General features: G+C 42.0%; 2 protein-coding genes across 4 annotated transcripts; one reads left to right on the top strand and one right to left on the bottom strand.

Annotated features, from left to right (window-relative positions):
- Window positions 1–144: 144 nt before the first annotated feature.
- slc2a1a (solute carrier family 2 member 1a) lies at window positions 145–12,341 on the top strand. Of its 3 annotated transcripts, XM_050064967.1 has the most exons (12): window positions 145–163; window positions 427–549; window positions 700–798; window positions 902–1,062; window positions 1,147–1,271; window positions 3,361–3,513; window positions 3,633–3,946; window positions 4,128–4,238; window positions 4,325–4,426; window positions 6,630–6,705; window positions 6,919–7,046; window positions 10,326–12,341. In XM_050064967.1, exons 2-12 carry the CDS (start codon window positions 505–507, stop codon window positions 10,548–10,550), a joined length of 1,539 nt encoding a protein of 512 aa, XP_049920924.1. In that variant the 5' UTR covers window positions 145–163; window positions 427–504; the 3' UTR covers window positions 10,551–12,341. The 3 variants fall into 3 exon arrangements, with proteins under 3 accessions (XP_049920924.1, XP_049920923.1, XP_049920925.1); XM_050064966.1 differs by lacking the exon at window positions 145–163 and having other exon boundaries at window positions 187–549; XM_050064968.1 differs by lacking the exon at window positions 145–163 and having other exon boundaries at window positions 509–549; window positions 1,011–1,062.
- Window positions 12,342–12,567: 226 nt separating this feature from the next.
- Window positions 12,568–18,482, bottom strand: ca6 (carbonic anhydrase VI). The gene is made up of 10 exons (XM_050064965.1): window positions 18,322–18,482; window positions 17,568–17,747; window positions 16,724–16,872; window positions 16,063–16,158; window positions 15,033–15,099; window positions 14,139–14,296; window positions 13,840–13,966; window positions 13,645–13,728; window positions 13,528–13,560; window positions 12,568–13,420 (listed from the first exon to the last, which is right to left on the bottom strand). The coding sequence occupies exons 1-10, from the start codon at window positions 18,410–18,412 to the stop codon at window positions 12,786–12,788; spliced, it is 1,620 nt and encodes a 539-aa protein (XP_049920922.1). The 5' UTR covers window positions 18,413–18,482; the 3' UTR covers window positions 12,568–12,785.
- Between the last annotated feature and the right edge of the window lie 12 nt (window positions 18,483–18,494).

The raw sequence follows: 18,494 nt of genomic DNA, 5'->3' as shown, positions 1-18,494 counted from the left end.
TGCAGAAAATGAATCTATTCTGTAATCAGTGTGAGATGAAGTGTCTCCAGATAAATCCTTCAAACTGTAAAAGGATCAACAGTGAAGTCTTTGCCAACTGTTTGTGATTCCAGCACTGTGTCGTCATGCTGTAAAAACACCTCTTCTGTAATCCAGTCTGCAGGTGGGTAAACAATATGTGGCTTTATCGTTTTGATGGCACCATAACTCCATAACGACAGCGTTAGATTTCATCAATTGAACCAATTCAGTTAAAGGTGCAATAAAAGCATTGGATATCAACATTCAGCCCGCGGAGGCATTTTAATATCTTGAGTGTGTTGCGTACAAAACTTCCTGGACCTGAAGGCACAGTCAGCAACATGAAAACGATAACTGAAGTCAAGCTGTAAACCACTGCTATGCTCTTTGATCTCGTGTCCAAAGGGCAGGCAGGATCCAGTGGTGCAGTGCTAATAACAAAGTGTGCTGCTATTATTGCTGAAAGAGAGTCCAAACAAAGCCATGGCGGAGAATGAGGAACAGGGAAAGCTTGTGGAGAGGAGAGGGGTGAGTGACACGCCAGGTGTGATTATCACCATCATCACATCGATGTTTGTTTTGTCTGCTTACTGACAGTGCAAATGTGGTGTAATCATGATGGATGGTGTTTGTGTTGCACAAAGAGGCTTCACATAGTGTGCTGATGTCCCCTGACAGAGATTAACTGTGGTGCTGGTGTTGGCGACACTCATATCTGCATTTGGCTCATCATTCCAGTATGGTTACAATGTGGCTGTGGTCAACTCTCCATCACCGGTAACACAAGCAAAGACACAAAAGCTTTACCATAACACACAGGGATACAGAGGCCAGCGTATATGATGATGTGTTTCTATCAGTGTTGTCCTGCTCTCCTCAGTTCATGCAGCACTTCTATAACACCACCTACATGGAGCGTTACGGCCGACCGATGGAGGCGAACTTCCTAACTCTGCTGTGGTCTCTCTCTGTGTCCATGTACCCGCTAGGAGGCTTCTTTGGCTCTCTGATGGTGGCCCCTCTGGTCAACAAACTGGGGAGGTAATATGTCACATTTATCATCATGCACTTTAAAAAAATACTTGTTTGTCTAACATGACTTTAAAAGCATCAACTCTCTGACAGGAAGGGCACCCTCCTCTTCAACAACATCTTCTCCATCGTCCCTGCTGTGATGATGGGAGTCAGCGAGATCGCCAAGTCCTATGAGATCATCATCGTGGCGAGGTTTATAGTGGGCATCTGTGCAGGTCAGATATATTCAACCATTCAGTCTTAATCTTAAAGGAATACTTCACCCACAAAATGATAATTTGTATGTCAGTTACTCACCCTGTCTGAACTGGTGAGGAAAACTGTTTCTCTTGCATGCCTCAACAGTGACCAAAGACTCTAGCCTGGGGACAAGACGAATCCGTTAGCTTGTGTTTTATTTGTTCAGATGCATCTGGTCCCCACTCCCGTTAAGACAGACTTCCAGCCAGCCTGGTCAGGGCAATGCCTGTCACAACTGTTTATCTGATATGGGGTGGGTTTTATTTGATGATTGGCAGAGGAGCATCACCAGTCCAGATCTGAAACATCACATGTCCCACATTTCACTGCTCTGACTGGTTGTAATTGCATCCAGTCTGCTCTGTCGAGCACCAGGCTCACGAAACTCAGATCAAACTGTCAAACTAGGCAAAGTCTCACCTCAAATATTTTCAGAGACACATTTTAGTGAACTGTTAAGCTGCAGTTTGAGAATTGTGACCACACTAACATTTATTTCCTGCTGGAAAACAGACCAAGCAGTGCCCTAATTTGCATGTGTCACTTGGTGCTATGTCACATTTCATTGCTCTGATTGGTCTACCCAGTTGTGTCCAGAGGCATTTTGGTCTGCAGCCTCTGATTAACACCACTGAAAATTGAAATTGAACCAAGAAGCTACCCTAATATCACTGACAACTGCGACAAATGCAGTGCTTCAACCTGTAATTTATCCCACAGGTTTTTTTTCTTGTCCATTATTATCCTGTTTTTGGCAATAACTATAAATGTCTCTCCCCATATTGCGATTTTTGGGTGAGGACCATAACTGATACACCTCCCAACAATTACTTCTTTACCGGCAAGAGGCCATCTTCTTCTCCACTGGAAGTCCAATAAAGCTCCCTCCAACAGTCCAACACTGGCTCAGTGATACCATGTCCTCTCTAAAGCTAGAGAAGGTTAAACACTGAATTAGAGGCAAATCAGATCAGTTTTACAATAAGTGGCATTTTTTAACTCTCTACAATCCCTGTCTCCCGACTGGCGGACCCCGCCACCTCCTCTTTTTCTTTCTTTTGAACGTACAACGCATGTTTTGTTATTTTTGGTCGTTTGTCTGTCTGTTGTTTGTCTGATTCTTATCCGTTGAGATGTACAGTACTTTGTTTATTCACGACTATTATTATTATCATTATTATTATTATGTTTTTTTTTAAAACTGCTCTGTTAGACCATTCGCTAGACTCTTCAATAAAAATATTTACAAAAAAAGAAAAAGAAACTGAACTGAGAGGTTCCAGACTAATTCATGCTATGAATCTGGCTACAAAGAATCCAAAAACAGAGATAATTCTCGATGAATTAGAGCCGTAGGGGTTAACGATTGACAGTCGTTCAGGAAATCTATCACAGGTATTTTCACTAAAAATTGTACTAATTAAAACACTTTCGCATACGAGAAGTGCACTTGGGTGAGTGCATATGTTTGAACTCTGCTCGTACAATCCACTGAGCAGATGTCAAACTCATGTGCTTGAACTCAGACTGTTTTTGCAGAAGTGTTTTAAATAGTGAGGTTTTAGTGAAGTGAAAAAGTGCATGTGTTTGGGAAGTACTAAGACCGCGACTGGATAAATGAGACTTGGATTGCACTGCATGAGTTGTGTGAGAGTCAGTAAACGGATATTTTCACATAGTTTGGCTGTTGTTGTTAAACACTGTTGTTGTTCAACACAGCCCCTTTTTACTACAGTTATTCAAGAATTTTTGCAATTTTTGGATTCTTTGCTCACTGTGGAAGTGTGTGAGAAAACAAATGGGGTGAGTAAGTGATATGGTTATTTTGTGGGTAAAGTATTCCTTTAAGTTTGCTGTCTGCGGGGCATCGGTGGCTTAGTGGTAGAGCAGGTGCCCCATGTGCAAGGCTGTTGCTGCAGCGGCCCGGGTTCGAGTCCAGCCTGTGGCCCTTTGCTGCATGTCTCTCCCTCTCTCTCTCCCCTCTTCACGCTTCACTGTCCTGTCAATAAAGGCAAAAAATGCCCAAAAAAATATCTTTAAAAAAAAAAAGTTTGCTGTCTGCAGGTCTCTCATCCAACGTGGTGCCCATGTATCTGGGAGAACTCTCTCCCAAAAACCTGAGAGGAGCCCTTGGCATCATACCGCAGCTCTTCATCACCATTGGCATCCTCAGTGCGCAGGTGCTGGGCATCAGAAACATACTGGGCAACAGCACAGGTAAATTTTAGTCATCCTTCATTGGTTAGATGTTTAATCCGTCACTGCATATTTTGAGGAGAGATTTTTTTCGGGTTAATCGACTGGTAAAGAGGTGTCTCTTTTCCCTCTGTATCCAGGTTGGCCTCTCATGCTGGGTTTGACTGGTATCCCCGCCCTGATAGAGCTCCTGCTGCTGCCCTTCTTCCCAGAGAGCCCCAGGTACATGCTCATCCAGAGAGGAGATGAGAAGACGGCAAGGAAAGCACTACAGCGTCTGCGTGGCTGGGACGACGTGGATGCAGAGCTGTCAGAGATGCATCTTGAGGACCAGTCGGAGAGGGCCGAGGGCCGCCTGTCTGTGCTCAGCCTGCTGTCCCAGCGCTCCCTTCGCTGGCAGCTGGTCTCCATAATCGTCATGAACATGGGCCAGCAGCTGTCGGGGGTCAACGCGGTGAGCCGGGCCTGGTGTCCTTGACTCTGACCCACTGATGCCCACACTCACTCTGTTTCAGATATAACACCAGATCGGACAGCATAACAGTTTCTTCTGCTCAGGCATTTTCAACTACAGCACTGTTTCTTATGTGTTACTGCTGTCCTCTTGGATAATGCATTTCTCTCTCCCTCCTCAGATCTACTACTACGCAGATAGCATATATGCCACTGCTGGAGTCAAGCAGAATGACATCCAGTATGTCACTGTGGGAACAGGTGCAGTGAATGTCTTCATGACCATAGCTGCTGTAAGTATCCTGTTGATATCCAAGGTCTGTTGTTTGATTGCATCAGCAGGAGACAATAGTTCTGAACAGATCATTTGTTTCACCAGGTCTTCATCGTAGAGGCTTCAGGGCGACGGCTGCTCCTCCTTTGTGGTTTTGGGATCTGCTGTGGAGCCTGTGTGCTGCTCACTGTTGCCCTCAACCTCCAGGTACCATGTGAAACCCTCAGCATGTCTCACAACCTAAATATGTGGCTCTGCTGTCCTCTAGTGGTTCAGCATACAAAAATAATCTGCTGTTGTATGTCAGAGTTTCTCAACCTTGAGGTCAGGAGATTTGTTGTGGGGACTGAGTCACAGGAGGCTTTTAAGAAAGGTGACAATCTTTGTTGTTGTGGCTGTGTACTCGAATACACTGTGTTTAAACAACAAGATTAAAGTGCTGACATACACTTTTAATTCATGGTTGTTTACAGTTTACATCCACATCCACAATGTCTGACCTTGACTATACTGACTCCTATCTGTGCAGAGGCAATGTCTGTGCACTTGCCTAAAATCTGAGACTCAAACTTAGACCATGCAAGCTAGATTAGGTACGTTACTAATATGAAAGCCAATCACTGTCTAATATGGAAAACACATATTAATTAGGGGGCAAACTTTGACACAACACTGGCAAAAAAATCTGAAACCTCCAGCACAGACTTGTCATTGTAGAGAGCAGAGTTTGCATTATCATAGTGAAAGTTTTGACTGTAATCATGGTAGAGTGTGCAGTTTATGGATGTAAACCAAGTCACTGCCCAAGTGCAAACGACTTCGGAGTGAGATCGGGTTGCTTTGAACGGCCACTTGAGGCTGGCTCCAAAACAGAGTTAATCCAAATAGACCCTCATATTAAAAAGCCCAACTTTACAGCAGAAATTAACAAGTTTATAGCCTGGTACAAAAACAGTTTTGGTCTTGAGAGCCAATTGCCCCCTTTAGGACAATTGTATGGGTGGTGGGCTGCTTTGAGTGACAGGCTGTCTGCCAATAGAGTCCTCTGCTTCTCAGTCTGATCCACCCCTCACTGCTTTTTAAATACAAGATGGTGGCGGCCTAACTGCCAAACTCAAGGCTTCAAAACGGGAGTACACAAACTAATGGGTGACGTCATGGTAGCTGCATCCAATATATTTAGTCTATGATGTAAGCTGGACCCTAAAGCTTCCCTCCATATCACCAAAAACCCCATCATAGCAGATATTTTTGTGTGTTTGACAACCAATAATCTTGTGTTAGCCACTGTCAGTGACAAGCTAACAAGCTAACAAACAACATAGACAAATTGTTTATTGTTTATTTTAAGGATCCCCATTAGCTGAATGCCTTGGCAATCAGCTAGTCTTCCTGGGGTCCACACCTTACATACAATATATTACACTACATTACATATAAAACATACAATTTCATCAATTTACATTATAAAATAAAAAGCATATGTTTATATGAAATTTAAATAAAATAAAATAAAAGATGCTAACTACACTTACCATTCTGATACGTCAGACGCCACACAACTCATCTGAGTCTGACCCCCTAACCCTAACCCCTAACATGTGGCTGAATCTCTCCAATGTTTCCTCTAATGTCAGCCATCTTGATGTGCACTGCTCTGTTATCGGTCAACCTAACACTAGTCTCTCATAGCCAGATCTGTCTCCTGTCTACACACTTTTTTTAGCACTGGGCCAGTGCCGATAGAAAGCAGAAACCAAAAGCAAAACCTACCGAGCAGTGGTGGGAGTGGATCTGCTTCCAGCCTCTTTTTAGACTTTTTTTTGGTTTTCCTTGTGTGTGGGAGAACCATATTAAACAAAATGTTCATCATAGCAGAGTATTTTCATTTACTTTAAAATGTGTCCAGAGGGGAACTTTAATGAATTAGATGTTGTTAGAAACGTTGCTTTAAAGCTAAAAGTCACCACTTTAACCTCGTGCTCCAATGTGCTGGACTACAAAGCCAGAACAGCAGGAAATGCGTCACTGTGCCACATTTTTTTTACTGGACTGTAATTTTAATTTATTATATATTTGGAGCTCAGTCTGGAAAATAAATGCAATGACTTGACGTCTATATTTGCTGGGGTCATGAGAACCTCGAGACTTAAAAACAGAGTCGCCCACCACTAAAGTATGAGAAAGCACTGGCCATTAGACAACCACAAAACCAGTGGTGCCCCCCTGCAACCCTGTAATCTCACCTGGACCCAACATCTTCAGACAGGCATCACTTTCAGCATCACAGTGGGTTTAACTCTTCCCACACAGTGCAGCTATTACAGAGATTCTGCGACGTATTTTTCCTGTTTACAAACGTCAACACAGCTAGTTTGTGAAAACAGCAGCTGTGTCTTTGTGTTTACAGGAGAGCGTGACGTGGATGCCCTACGTCAGCATCACCTGTGTCATCATCTACGTCATAGGACACGCCATAGGACCCAGTGAGTATGACCTTACTGGTGGTTATTTACACACACACTGATTACAACAGGGTGCTCCATTAGCTGAAGTGTTGTTTGGATGTGACCAGACATGTAATGATATATGTTGTAAAACTGCACTCAAGTTGTCTGACACATCCTCACCCTGACCCTGAAGACTGATGATGTGTCTCGAGTGTTTTGATTGTGGTTAACCACATCTGTGCTCTCCAGGTCCCATTCCTTATGTGGTGACCACCGAGATGTTCAGGCAGTCGGCCAGGCCGGCCGCCTTCATGGTCGCAGGCTCCGTCCACTGGCTCTCCAACTTCACTGTTGGCCTCATCTTTCCCTTCCTAGAGGTCAGTTACACAACTTCTAAGAACTCTTACATTGGGGGATGAAGGATTATTATTTTAAAATGTAATTACTTACAGATGTTTCTTAAGTGTAAACAGAAAGGCAACCCCAGTCACATCCTGACTGTGATATGATGATTTATACCTGATTTTGAATTACTGTACTTCAGTATGTTCTGTGTATGTCTGTCTTAAGATATGCAGACAAACTTTTTATATAACTCAACAAAAATAAACGTGTATTCCTGAAAACTGTCAACACCAAAGTTGATTAATAATGCAATCTCTCCAATCTTTCATCAGACTTTAGATGTTTGTCAAGCATCAAACCCACAATTTGAAACAACATCATTGTTATGTTAGGGACACAGACAACAGGCAACAACCAGTTTAAAAGGAGACAAACACCTGAGACAAAAACACTACTGTTAATTGATCCAAAAAAAAAAAAAATAATTGAGAAAAACAATATATCTTAAAGCAACAGTACTACACTTATTAGCTTTTTCTTCCACTTATTTGCAACCAGTGGAGACTACACAATAAAAATAAGGGTTCTTCCTGAAGCTTTTTGCTTGTTGTTTTTGCGTTGTGACATGCCTCGTGTTTCTGCGCTCTAGGCACCTGGTGTTATTGCCAGAGTGCTCTGAACTCCTCAAGTTGAAAACACTTCCACTCACACTGGAAATGCACCTCATGTCATCTCTTTTTTCATTACCTTTTTTTCCCATTGTCCATTGGAGGAGAAAGTGGTGGTAGTGGTTGCTGGATACCCAGAGCTATATGGTCCGACGATAGACAGCAGGTTGTCAAACTGTCCCAGAGTCATCCTAAAATATTTCTGGAAACGGCCATATCGAGGTGAAGCTCCTGGACCAACTGGTGGTACTCCCTGTGATCCACCCTCTCTTTTAGGGTCTCATGTACCCACACAGATCTCTGTTTCCCTGTGTCCAACAAATTATTTGCTGACAGCCTCTCACCCTCAACCAGAGCTTCAGCAAGTACCCTCTGCCTCAACATTTTAGGAACTAGCCACTAATTACTGTGAAAAAAAATAAATGGTAGATTGATTACACAGGAGGGTTATAGTAGAGTTAGGGGTGGTTGTCCACCACATGTTTTACTACTAGCATTCAAGTTTTTAAAAAGGCAGTGCGGTGCGCTTCGCGTTTTGCAACCTGCAAAATGCTTTCTGTGTGATCGGGGCCTAAAGATTTTATTAAGAACCTTTTTCCTCCAAAGAACCCTTATTGGAGGAAAGATTTCTTCAAGGACTGTTGTAATCATTAATGTCAAAAGATCCTGTTTACCCACGTTTCAAATGGTATTATGCCATGAATTTTCCATTCTGTGGTGCAGTAACCATTGCTGCTGTTGTATAACTTTTGTCGTTCTTGGTTAATAACCAGCAACTGGTGCAAAACCTAACTCTCCCCATCAGGGAATCAAACCCCAGTGTTTCACATGAAAGGCAGAGATACTGTTCACTCTGCCATTGAGCATCCTTGTAGAGTTGTGATCCACTGCACCATTGAAATAATAAAGACAGTAATAGAGTGATTATACGAAATCACCACCCCTACATGTGATTGTGAACCATGATTGTTGTGGATAGCACTGGACCACATCAGTCCAGCTCTGTAGGAGCCTCATGAAGCCCAAGGCTACTGAACGTGGTTCCTTTGCCTTCAGGCTAACCTGTTAAACTAAACCCGTGATTACTGGAAGAGAGGTCTATGGGTAATGTGGTCAATTACTATTTATAGAGCCCCCCTGGGTGGGTTTTTGTTTGTATGAAAATAGATATGTCCATATCAAATGTTGTAAATGTCACGGCCTTCATACTTTCATGGGTCCTTTATGATGGCATAGATACACACATTAGATGGCAGTGGAGGGTGTAGTCAGATGTTTCACACAACAAACAAGGCAGTGGTGGAGGAAGTCGTATTATGATCTCGATATGTAGATGGAGAATTCTAAATCTTTCACTATATTACTAATTATATTATCAGTTCGCTCTGTTCTACCACATAACCACAAATTGTCTCCATCTGTTTGTAGTACACACCAAACAAACAAGATACTACATGTTAAGTAGTGATACTGATGTTACCTTTGTACAGAGCCAGGCTACCTGTTATCCCTGTCTTTACGCTAAGCTGAGCTAACTGTGTGCTGACTGTAGCTTCATATGACAGATAGGCTATATGTGTGGTATTGTCATATTGTCCTAACTATTTCTTCGGGAACCCTTTGAAAAGTGGACGTAGAAAATACTGAATGGCCAATGTAAAGGAAGCCATTTTAATCAACAAAGGAAGTTTGCATGGGAGGAGAGGAATCAATCCAGGTCTCATACTCACACTGAAACGATTCTCATAAACGAAAACTAATCATTCTTAATTAAAATGTATCTCCCGAGCAATTTTATTTTTAGATTCCATGTTAGTAATGATATTATCTTCGTAAACACAATGCAGAGACTGAAATTTACTTCCTACTCTGCTGAAGAAGATGTGTTTTTGCTTTTTGTAACTTCACATGGATGTTTGAGCTTCACTGAGCAGATTGATGTCTGTGCAGGGTTTGACGCTAAAAGGCTGTTTTCACATTTATCTGCTGAGGGCCGCAAAGTTTCTCTGTGCTCACCTCAAGTTTAATCACAATTTAAAATTATTTTGATTGTTTGGACAACAATACAATATTTGTTGGTACTGCAAAGTATAGCATGATATGATTTCAGTATAATTTAATTCAGGGGCTTGTGATCAATACGAGACAATATCAGTTAATATTCTCTTTTTATTTTTCTTGACTGCTTACCATTATCTGCCTGGCGCTGGGCATGTTTTAGAGATGACGACATGTATCAAGGTTTTCTCTCAGCATCAATAATATTGGATCGTTGATTACCGATCCATCCAGGTCAACGTACCATTACAGCCCTAGAAGCCAATCACGGTTCAATATGTGATTTACACAAGTGTCAGCTAGTCCCAGTTTATTAGGAGCACTTTGGTCAGGGTGTTTTTCCGGCTGGACCAAGTGGCGTAATCGTAGGGATAAACACAACTGTTTTGCAGTATCGTGTTTACTTCCTCTCAAGACAAGGTCTTCAAACCACAAACAAACAGTGTAGGATTTGACTTGGAGTAACAGAAACCAAAAGAGAGCATTCCAATAAAATTAGCCACCTTGGCTGTTGTTTCAACATTTTAACATTTTATCTTGAGGACACACTGATCACATTTCCTCTCCCTCCTTTCCCTTCTCCAGAGCGGTCTGGGCCCCTTCAGTTTTATCATCTTTTCCTTCATCTGTCTGGTCACGCTCATCTACATCTGGCTGGTGGTCCCGGAGACCAAGAGTAAGACCTTCCTGGAGATCTGCCAGATGTTTGCCAAGAGAAACAAAGTGGAGATCAAACTGGGTGATGGGGATCTGCCACTGAAAGAGCACAAAGAAAGCCTGGAGGATGAAGTGAGGGTCACGGCCTTCTGAAGACAAATGAGACCATTCAGAGGAGAGGAAGTCTTCACTCTGGGGAGGATTGTACTGCACTGAAATGTCTTAATTTAGCTTCCATTTTCTACAAAGAATCTTTACACAGACTCTTTTGATATTGTTTGTTTGTGGCCACAAAGCCAGCTAAAAATACAAAGAGACTTGGGCCAAATCCCATTTAGTATTATTATTACCCCTCGTTTTTGAGTGCCACCTTGCCCCTCGGAACAGAGTTATAAAGGGCAGTGGTTGAAATCTTTCCCTGTGAAATGTGACCACCCTTGAAGACCCTGATTTTAATTTTGTATTTATTTAACCTTTATTTAACCAGGAATTCCCATTGAGATTGAAAATCTCTTTCACAAGAGAGGCCTGGCCAAGATAGCAGCCAATCAAAACACTTTTAAAATGCAACAAATACGATATATAATACAAAAATCCACAAACGACAACTATTCAAATATTCTCAAGAAAAACAAGCACATATCTCTATCACCACATTCTTTATGATGCCCTTAAATTCATTGATGGATTTAAGTGTTTCTAATTTTAGATATCTTTGGAGATTGTCCAAGGTACACAGTAGGATAATGCAGTTTTCCCCTGATACGTCCGTTGTTGTCAGTGCTGGTTTTCACGTAAACAGATGTGACAAGTGTTTCTGGACATTGCAGATACACCATCTTCTGCTGTGGTGATTTCTCTTGTGTGTTTGTGGTTATCAGGGCACTCACGATAGAGTGGTGCAAGAACTACATTTATTTGTAGGCCAGCCCAGAAGTTAGCTTCGCCATAGTTCCCTTGATGAAAATCCAATGGGATATTTCCATTGGATTTTGGAGTACTGCAGAAAATAAACCCTGTGGCAAAAAAAGAGAGTTTTCGATACTTACGTGTTTTGTTCAGCAAGATCATCTTTACAAATAACCACAACTTTCATTATTTTTGAAGTTTAAATGCAATCTCCATGAGTAAAAAGCTAACAACTACAACTAACAAACTACACTTTGGTAGCAAGACATGAACGTCGCCATCACAATGAGGCTGTAATGTCGTGTTTGGCGTGGTGATGCTCTGTAGTCTTATTTAACCACTTGTTAGTAACTGCCTTTTTAAAAGAGACTTTAAAGCTTTAAGATTCACAAGTTGGGTATTTACAGTACTGGTATATTTTATGTCATTGAACAAAACATGAAAGCCTCTTAAGCTTGTGTTAACCACAGACTTTATTTATTTCAGGCATCTTACCAAAACCTATTCAAAAACCCAATGACTTTAAGATGAGGGAACTGGAGGAGCTAAAGTGTTAACTCATTTACGGTTTTAGGAATTATTCCTGCATCCCTCCATTTGTTCACGACTTCAGTTTATGCTATCGATCAGTCAAACAAGTCATCAGATTAAAAATAACTGCTTCATTATCAGGCCTTTAGTGGTGCTCTGTAGGCTAATGTTAGCAGCTCGTACTTCTACCCTGCCGGTCTGCACTGATATTAGAGAAGCGGTAACAAGCGCAGTAACATTGCTGCTGGACTTTAGTTAAATTTCAGGTGTCACATGCCATCAATGGGGGGGATGAGATGTGGAAACATGTCAAAATGAAAGACTGTCACGCAAAAATCAACAATAGCAATGTAACGTTAGCTAGCTAGCAGGGTGGCCACCAAGACATAGCATACTAGCTATTTCTTTTGTCATGCTTTTTATAGTCCTAAATAAGAGTCTATGATACATTAAAATGACATTAAACTAAGTCTAAACTAAATCTACATAAACAAAGAAAATACATTTGTGTTGTTGTTTTTTTTGTTGCTAGTGCAGCCATCTTGCTGATGGTTTCTCATAACACTTTTAAGTGTAAAAAACCTCCATTTTGAGGGCCATGTAGGCTCTACTTCACCCTATCTCTCATCAAGTGGTAGGAGCAAGGGGTGTAGTGAGCCTTGATGTGTGCATGGCATGCAGCCTTTTAAAGGCATGAATGGGTGCTTAAGAAACCAAACAAACCAACAAGTCACTTGTAAGCCTTTATTGATGATGCAAAGGTATGAATGCAATACATGGCTGAAGCTATACGATACAGTTTGCATTAAAGATTGACTTACAGGTGCCTGAAAGACATTTTACCCATCATCACATATGTCAAACATTTTAAATCCCCACCATCAGCAGTGATATTAAGGTTTATTGCAGCGTTTTAATGCTCATGCGAACAGAAGCAGCTGAGCCTCCTCAGGAGCATCTGTACTGGCTGTCCAGCTGCACCCCTCCGTACAGACTCAGTTTGGTGGTTCCCCAGCTGAACACATTTCCCACCGTGGTGCTGTTTCTCTCACATGACATCTGGTCCCGGATATCTGCTGTTGTCAGCACATAGTCCCACATATTGACATCAGTCATCTTCCCCACAAAGTCGTCTGCGTTGGAGATGCCCAGTATTCCATCCTGGTCTTTACCCAGGATGAACACACCGCCAGGGCTGATTGTGTAACCGCTCTTCAGGTACCGCTGCTCCCCTACCATGCCGTTGATCCATAGCTCCGCGCCACCGGTGTGAGACGACCAGGTGATGCAGTAGTTGGTCCAGTCATGGGACTTGAAGTTGTGGGGCAGGTTGACAAACTCATTGCCAATCCAGAGGCCCACCTCTCTTATATCTCTGTCCTCGCTGATGGAGATCAGCAACTGATTGTCGATGCCGTTACTGGCATAGGAGATGGCAGTGTTGACCCCATCAGCTTGAGGCAGGACATGCATGCAGACGGTGAATGAGTCCAGCTCCATGGCATGGCTGAGATGGGCCAAAGCATAACTTCCAGAATTTTTCTCCTGGAAGTTGAGCACCAGAGGAAACAGAGCGCGGGGTTCTGAGGAAAATAGAAACACTGGAATCAAACTGGAGAGCAAGAAACATCCATCTACCTTTCATCATCCACAGTCTCAGATTCAATCAGAATGAAAACAAAACACTCACCATATCTGGTGGGCCTTTGGTTGCGGAGTCCACCTTTCAGGGAATAAGTAAAAAAGAGTGTAAATATGGGCGCTTTCATTTCACACCTAGCCATTGTGTGCAGGTTTTATGACTCACCTGAATGCATATGCTTTCCAAGAGACGTTATCAGACCCTCGATCTTCAGGAGCCTGGATTCAATCTCATCTTGCCGACAAAATGCTGAAAGGACAAAAGGTGACATGGATTAGACTCAGGCCACGGTTGTGCCCAATTTCATTTCTGAGGAATAAATGATGTTGTGTAATCACACTGTTGCAGTAAGTTACACACTTCCTTTCCCCAGGCGTGGCAGGAAAGATGACTCCACCACACGGTCGTTGAGAGGCTGGGCGATGCGGTAATCATTCCACAAGGTCTTGTTGTCCATGTCCATCAGAGTACTCTCCAGTTTCCTGATCTAAACACAACAGAGAAGAAGATTAAGCTATGGCATGGCACCACATAATATTCAAAATAAGCCAACTTTCTTTAAATAGTTCCCATCTGGTTCTATATATTACAAAATAGCTGATGGTATTACTTTTTTAATCAGCTAAATTTTGGAACAAAGGCTTCCCTGTCCGCTGTACCTGGTTATGAGAGAGAGTGATGGGAGTATCAAACACAGTCCAGAGGATGCTCTCATAGCAGGGTGGCGTGGTGAGGGAGCCCTGGTATCTGAAGAAATGGTTGAGGTTCTCGGGGAGCATGGAGCGCACATCGAGGTTCGATATGTGCATGGACTGACCTGTCGGGATCACATTAAAGGATTACATTACCCACAAAATGATCATTGTATATCTGTTACTCACCCTGTGTTACACTGAATTCATGAGGGAAACTGTTTTTCTCACATGCCTCTGCAGTGAACAAAGAATCCAAAAACTTAGAAAATTCTTGATGAATTTAAGTCATAGGGGACCACATTTAACAACAGCAAAACTATAACAAAACATCTGTTAACAAACTCTCCCACATCTCGTGCAGTAAAGTCCAAGTCTCATTTATCCAGTCATGTACCCAGTACTTCCTAAACACATGCCTTTTTGCTTAAATTGTAGCATGTGTGTTTGCCCGTGTGTGCTCTTTGTGTGTTGAAGTGTTAAATAGTAATGTCTCAGTGAAAATTCAAGTGTTTGGGAAGTACCGAGTATACGACTGGAAAAATGAGTCTTAGATTATACTGCGCAAGTTGTGTGAGGGTTTAAATGGGTGTTTGGTATAGTTTTGCTGTTGTTGAATGCAGCTCCCTATAACTTGAGTTCATCAACAATTTCTCTGTTTTACAATTTTTGGTTTATTGAATGCGAGAAGCAAAGTTTTCATCACAAATTGAAGGTAACAAAGGGTGAATAACTGATATACAAAGGATCACTTTGTGGGTTTTTGATTCATTTAAAAGGCAACACCACCTAAATGAAGAATTCCAATGTTATTTCCGTGGCCTTGGAAAGTTCAGTTAGTTTCTGTGTGCAGTAACTCACCTGCATATTTGATTCTGGCCAGATTGGAGATGAAATCACTGTAGTATGTGTTCTCAAAATGCCCATCCTGAAAGTAAACCAAAACTGAAGCATAAATGTTCAATCATTACAGTGTGTGTAAGCATGTGTAAAGGAATAGAAATGGGGGACGTGATTATTGGTATAAGGGTTAAATATATTAAACCTTTAGCCTTGTTTGCTCATTGTATGTTAAGATCATTTGTATTTTCCAAAGACCTGGGAACACAGTAACATCACTTCAAAATCCTTGAAGGGCAAGAAACATCTGGCAGGTTGTAAACAAGGGAAATGTTTCGCTTTTTAAGGTTTCTAAACTATGTTATTTGGTGGTAAAACTGAACGTAAGTGCACATAAGATGTTCATAATAACCCCCCGTGTCAGATACAAAAGGTCAAAGTTGAGCCAGAATGTCGGTCTTTAAACTGTGATGGATGTTTTTAATGTAAGCCTTGGTTAATTATTCTACAGTTAACCTTTGTTTTCCCTTCACAATACATTACATCCTGCCCCATCTGACTGATGTCCTCAGATGTAATTAACTGTGATTCTCCTTTAAACTTCCATGTCAGTGCATCTATATCATTTGTTACTAAATTAGTTTGTCCCAATAGCACTAACTCTCTGCCACTCTGAGCTGCTATCACAGCGAATGCCAGCGGTGGTGTTGCTGCAGAGATGACGTCTCGCAGCTGAGAGCCGCTGACTGTCTGAGATCCGGAGCATTCCTCTGGAAACAAGCACTCATTCAACGTGTCACCGTGCACATGAACATTCAATAGAGCCTTATACCCGGCAGGATGACTGAAACAAAGTATCATACACTTCACAGGGCATTTGGTAATCATTTTTTCAGTACAAAGACGCCCTTTCTGTAAACTTCCTATAGCAGAACTGATGATCATTTATATAGAAATAGGGCTGGCATCCTGTGCAGATTTCAAACAACACGGTGGGCAGACAAAGCAGAACATAGAGAAAAGGGAACGAAAGTGTTTGTGGCTTACGTACATCGTAGAAAAAGGCGAGCACTGCCAGCCCGTCCGGCTTATCTCTGGCTTCAGTAAAGCTCTTGTACTTGTCAGAATTGTAATGGACAACATGGAGCTGAAAGACAAGGTGGAAATGCAGAACAGGTTAGGTGCCAAAATAAAAATGATGACGTGCTTTACAAATGAAAATGGCTCTTATAAGAGGCAGAACATGTATTAGCTTTAAATTTTGTTCAAATCTTAAATAAAAAACAAGCAAATTAAGGCTGACTTATAGGCAGCAAAGAGATACGTTTGCAGGGAAATATGCTGATGAAAATCAAGGCCTCTGTCAAATAAATCTGCATCGAGGATCTTTTTTTTTTAAATTCCAAGATGTAGGTACTTCTGGTTTCCTTACTGATGCAATCCTGACATTACATACTTTGATGATCTGTTTTGTTCTACGCTGTGGGAGTGAACTGATGCTGTGCAAATGCAGTTTTAATTCATGTTCACTTGTGCATTTAAAGCCTGTACAGGTCTGTGTACAGAAACTGTCTCTGTTTGATCAGTGTAGGTTCAATGAATGGAGGATGTTAAATCTGTCATCACTGCAGTGGTGACACCAGCTTACTATCTACCCTATCTTTGTTTATAGAGCTGCACATTTATTTTTAAAGACTCAGCTTTAAGCCAACCTCGGCCATGTAACGAATGCCGTCTATGGTGTGCTCCGCTCCGCTGGCCTCCAGGTCCCAGCCCCCCCAGTGCAGGTGCATCTGGACAGCTGTGTATTTTCCCGGGAGGCCCTTGGTGATCACCATCGTGGGAGGCAGGTCGATTTGAACTGATGGAAACATAAAGATAGTCAGATATTAAAGGCAGCATACAAATAATGATTACTGTGCATACCGGCTAAAGTCGTTCAGATTTTGTAATGATTGTGTGTTTTCCATTTAAGTGACCCTCGGTCACTCACCAACAGCTGTTATGATTTTCACTCTACTTGGAGCCTCCTCTACCAGATACCCTGGATTTACTCAGAGCTTGGTAGAACAGCTTTCACCTATTTTGCACCCTGGTCGTGGAATAACCTTCACAACACACTACAGCGTCATGAAGTTGTGTAACTGAAAAGTACAACTGAAAAACATGGATTTTGTATTATGGATCTGTTGTCCCTGAGTGTTTTTAATGTGCTCAGTTTTTAATTGTTCCTTGTCTGTTTTTGACATGCTGTATTTTATAAGTTTTGTAACCTTGTGATGGTGTACTATCTTGTACTATCTCTGTGCAAAGATTACACAACTCACAAAAGGTTTGAGAATGTGTTCATTGAGTTTTACACCATAGAGAAATTAAGGAAAAGAGGGAAAACTTTCAAACATTTGAAAATCTTGACAGTACAATGGTCAGCAGTCAAATAAAGTTTTGTGACTGTTCAGGAACTAGAACAGCAGAAACAGTGGCACGACCCTTTAACAGTGACTTCATTCTGAGGTTGAGAAATTTGATAATTTTCTCCATGCTTTCTTCTCTTACCGGAGTGCCCGTTGTTGGTCATCTGAAAGGTTCCCTTCTGAGCATCATATCCGGTAAGCTCCAGCTGCAGCATGTCTGGGTTGTGTCTCACGCTTCGCCGCTGGATGTCTATTGGTGACTGCTTCTTACCGCCACATGAAGGGTACTTAGTCGGCCAGTGCATCTGGTCCAAAGCTCCCTCTGGGTGATAACAACAAGCCCCGAAAAATATTATCACATTGTAAAAATCCCCCACAGATAAATGAATTTAAGGTGCGACCTTGTTCGAACTATTGCGATATATCAGTGCTTGTTTATGGATTTAAACCATAGTGACATGACACGCACGGGACTTGCTCAACTGGATATTGTGGCAGCTGGTTGTCTTGTACTTCCCGATGGTATACACTCCCACATAATTAAGTGCTGCCACGCTGTTTGCATACACCTAATAATTTGTCTCTGTGACTGTCTTCATAAGCTCTTGGTGAAACCACACAGTCTGGCTGTGGTTATCCACCGGGGTATTTGGCAAAGACAGCGCGCGCCACACTGAAAACATAGCAACCAAGTGCCTCGGGTGAATGTGGGATAATAACAAGAGCCTTGTAATATCCAAACAACTTGGCAGTTTCTTATCTCAAAACAAATACGCACTGGAGAGGTTGTTACGCGCGTTTTACGCATCAAACATTTAAATCCAATATAACCCCGTCACTTTTGTTTTTTAAATTAGGCGTGTGATTTAAATTAAATTGTAAAATAAGGCGCCGACCTGTGTATGTCCAGTGTATTCCATCATGAGGAATCCCAGCTCTGACAACACAGACCAAAACAGCGGAGACGAACACAGAGAAGAGCTCCATCGCTGCGCCTTTGCTCCTTCACGCAGGACACTGGCACCTCACAGAGGTTTTCTCACTCTACATTTAAACTGCGAGTGGAGGG

The sequence above is a fragment of the Epinephelus moara genome, chromosome 16, assembly GCF_006386435.1.
Source record: "Epinephelus moara isolate mb chromosome 16, YSFRI_EMoa_1.0, whole genome shotgun sequence".
NCBI classification, from domain to species: domain Eukaryota; kingdom Metazoa; phylum Chordata; class Actinopteri; order Perciformes; family Serranidae; genus Epinephelus; species Epinephelus moara.
Note: the sequence above shows the minus strand (reverse complement) of the source record. Positions and strands in the feature narration are given on the sequence as shown.

Bases quoted from the DNA above. Each gene is read 5' to 3' on its own strand.
- ca6 (XM_050064965.1), bottom strand. From the start codon at position 18,412: ATGGAGCTCTTCTCTGTGTTCGTCTCCGCTGTTTTGGTCTGTGTTGTC. The intron at 16,873-17,567 runs GTAAGAGAAGAA...TGTTTCCATCAG, and splicing joins GACCAACAACGGGCACTCCG to TTCAAATCGACCTGCCTCCC. The intron at 14,297-15,032 runs GTGAGTTACTGC...TGATCCCGACAG, and splicing joins GGCCAGAATCAAATATGCAG to GTCAGTCCATGCACATATCG.
- slc2a1a (XM_050064967.1), top strand. From the start codon at position 505: ATGGCGGAGAATGAGGAACAGGGAAAGCTTGTGGAGAGGAGAGGG. The intron at 4,239-4,324 runs GTAAGTATCCTG...TTGTTTCACCAG, and splicing joins TCTTCATGACCATAGCTGCT to GTCTTCATCGTAGAGGCTTC. The intron at 7,047-10,325 runs GTCAGTTACACA...TCCCTTCTCCAG, and splicing joins TCATCTTTCCCTTCCTAGAG to AGCGGTCTGGGCCCCTTCAG.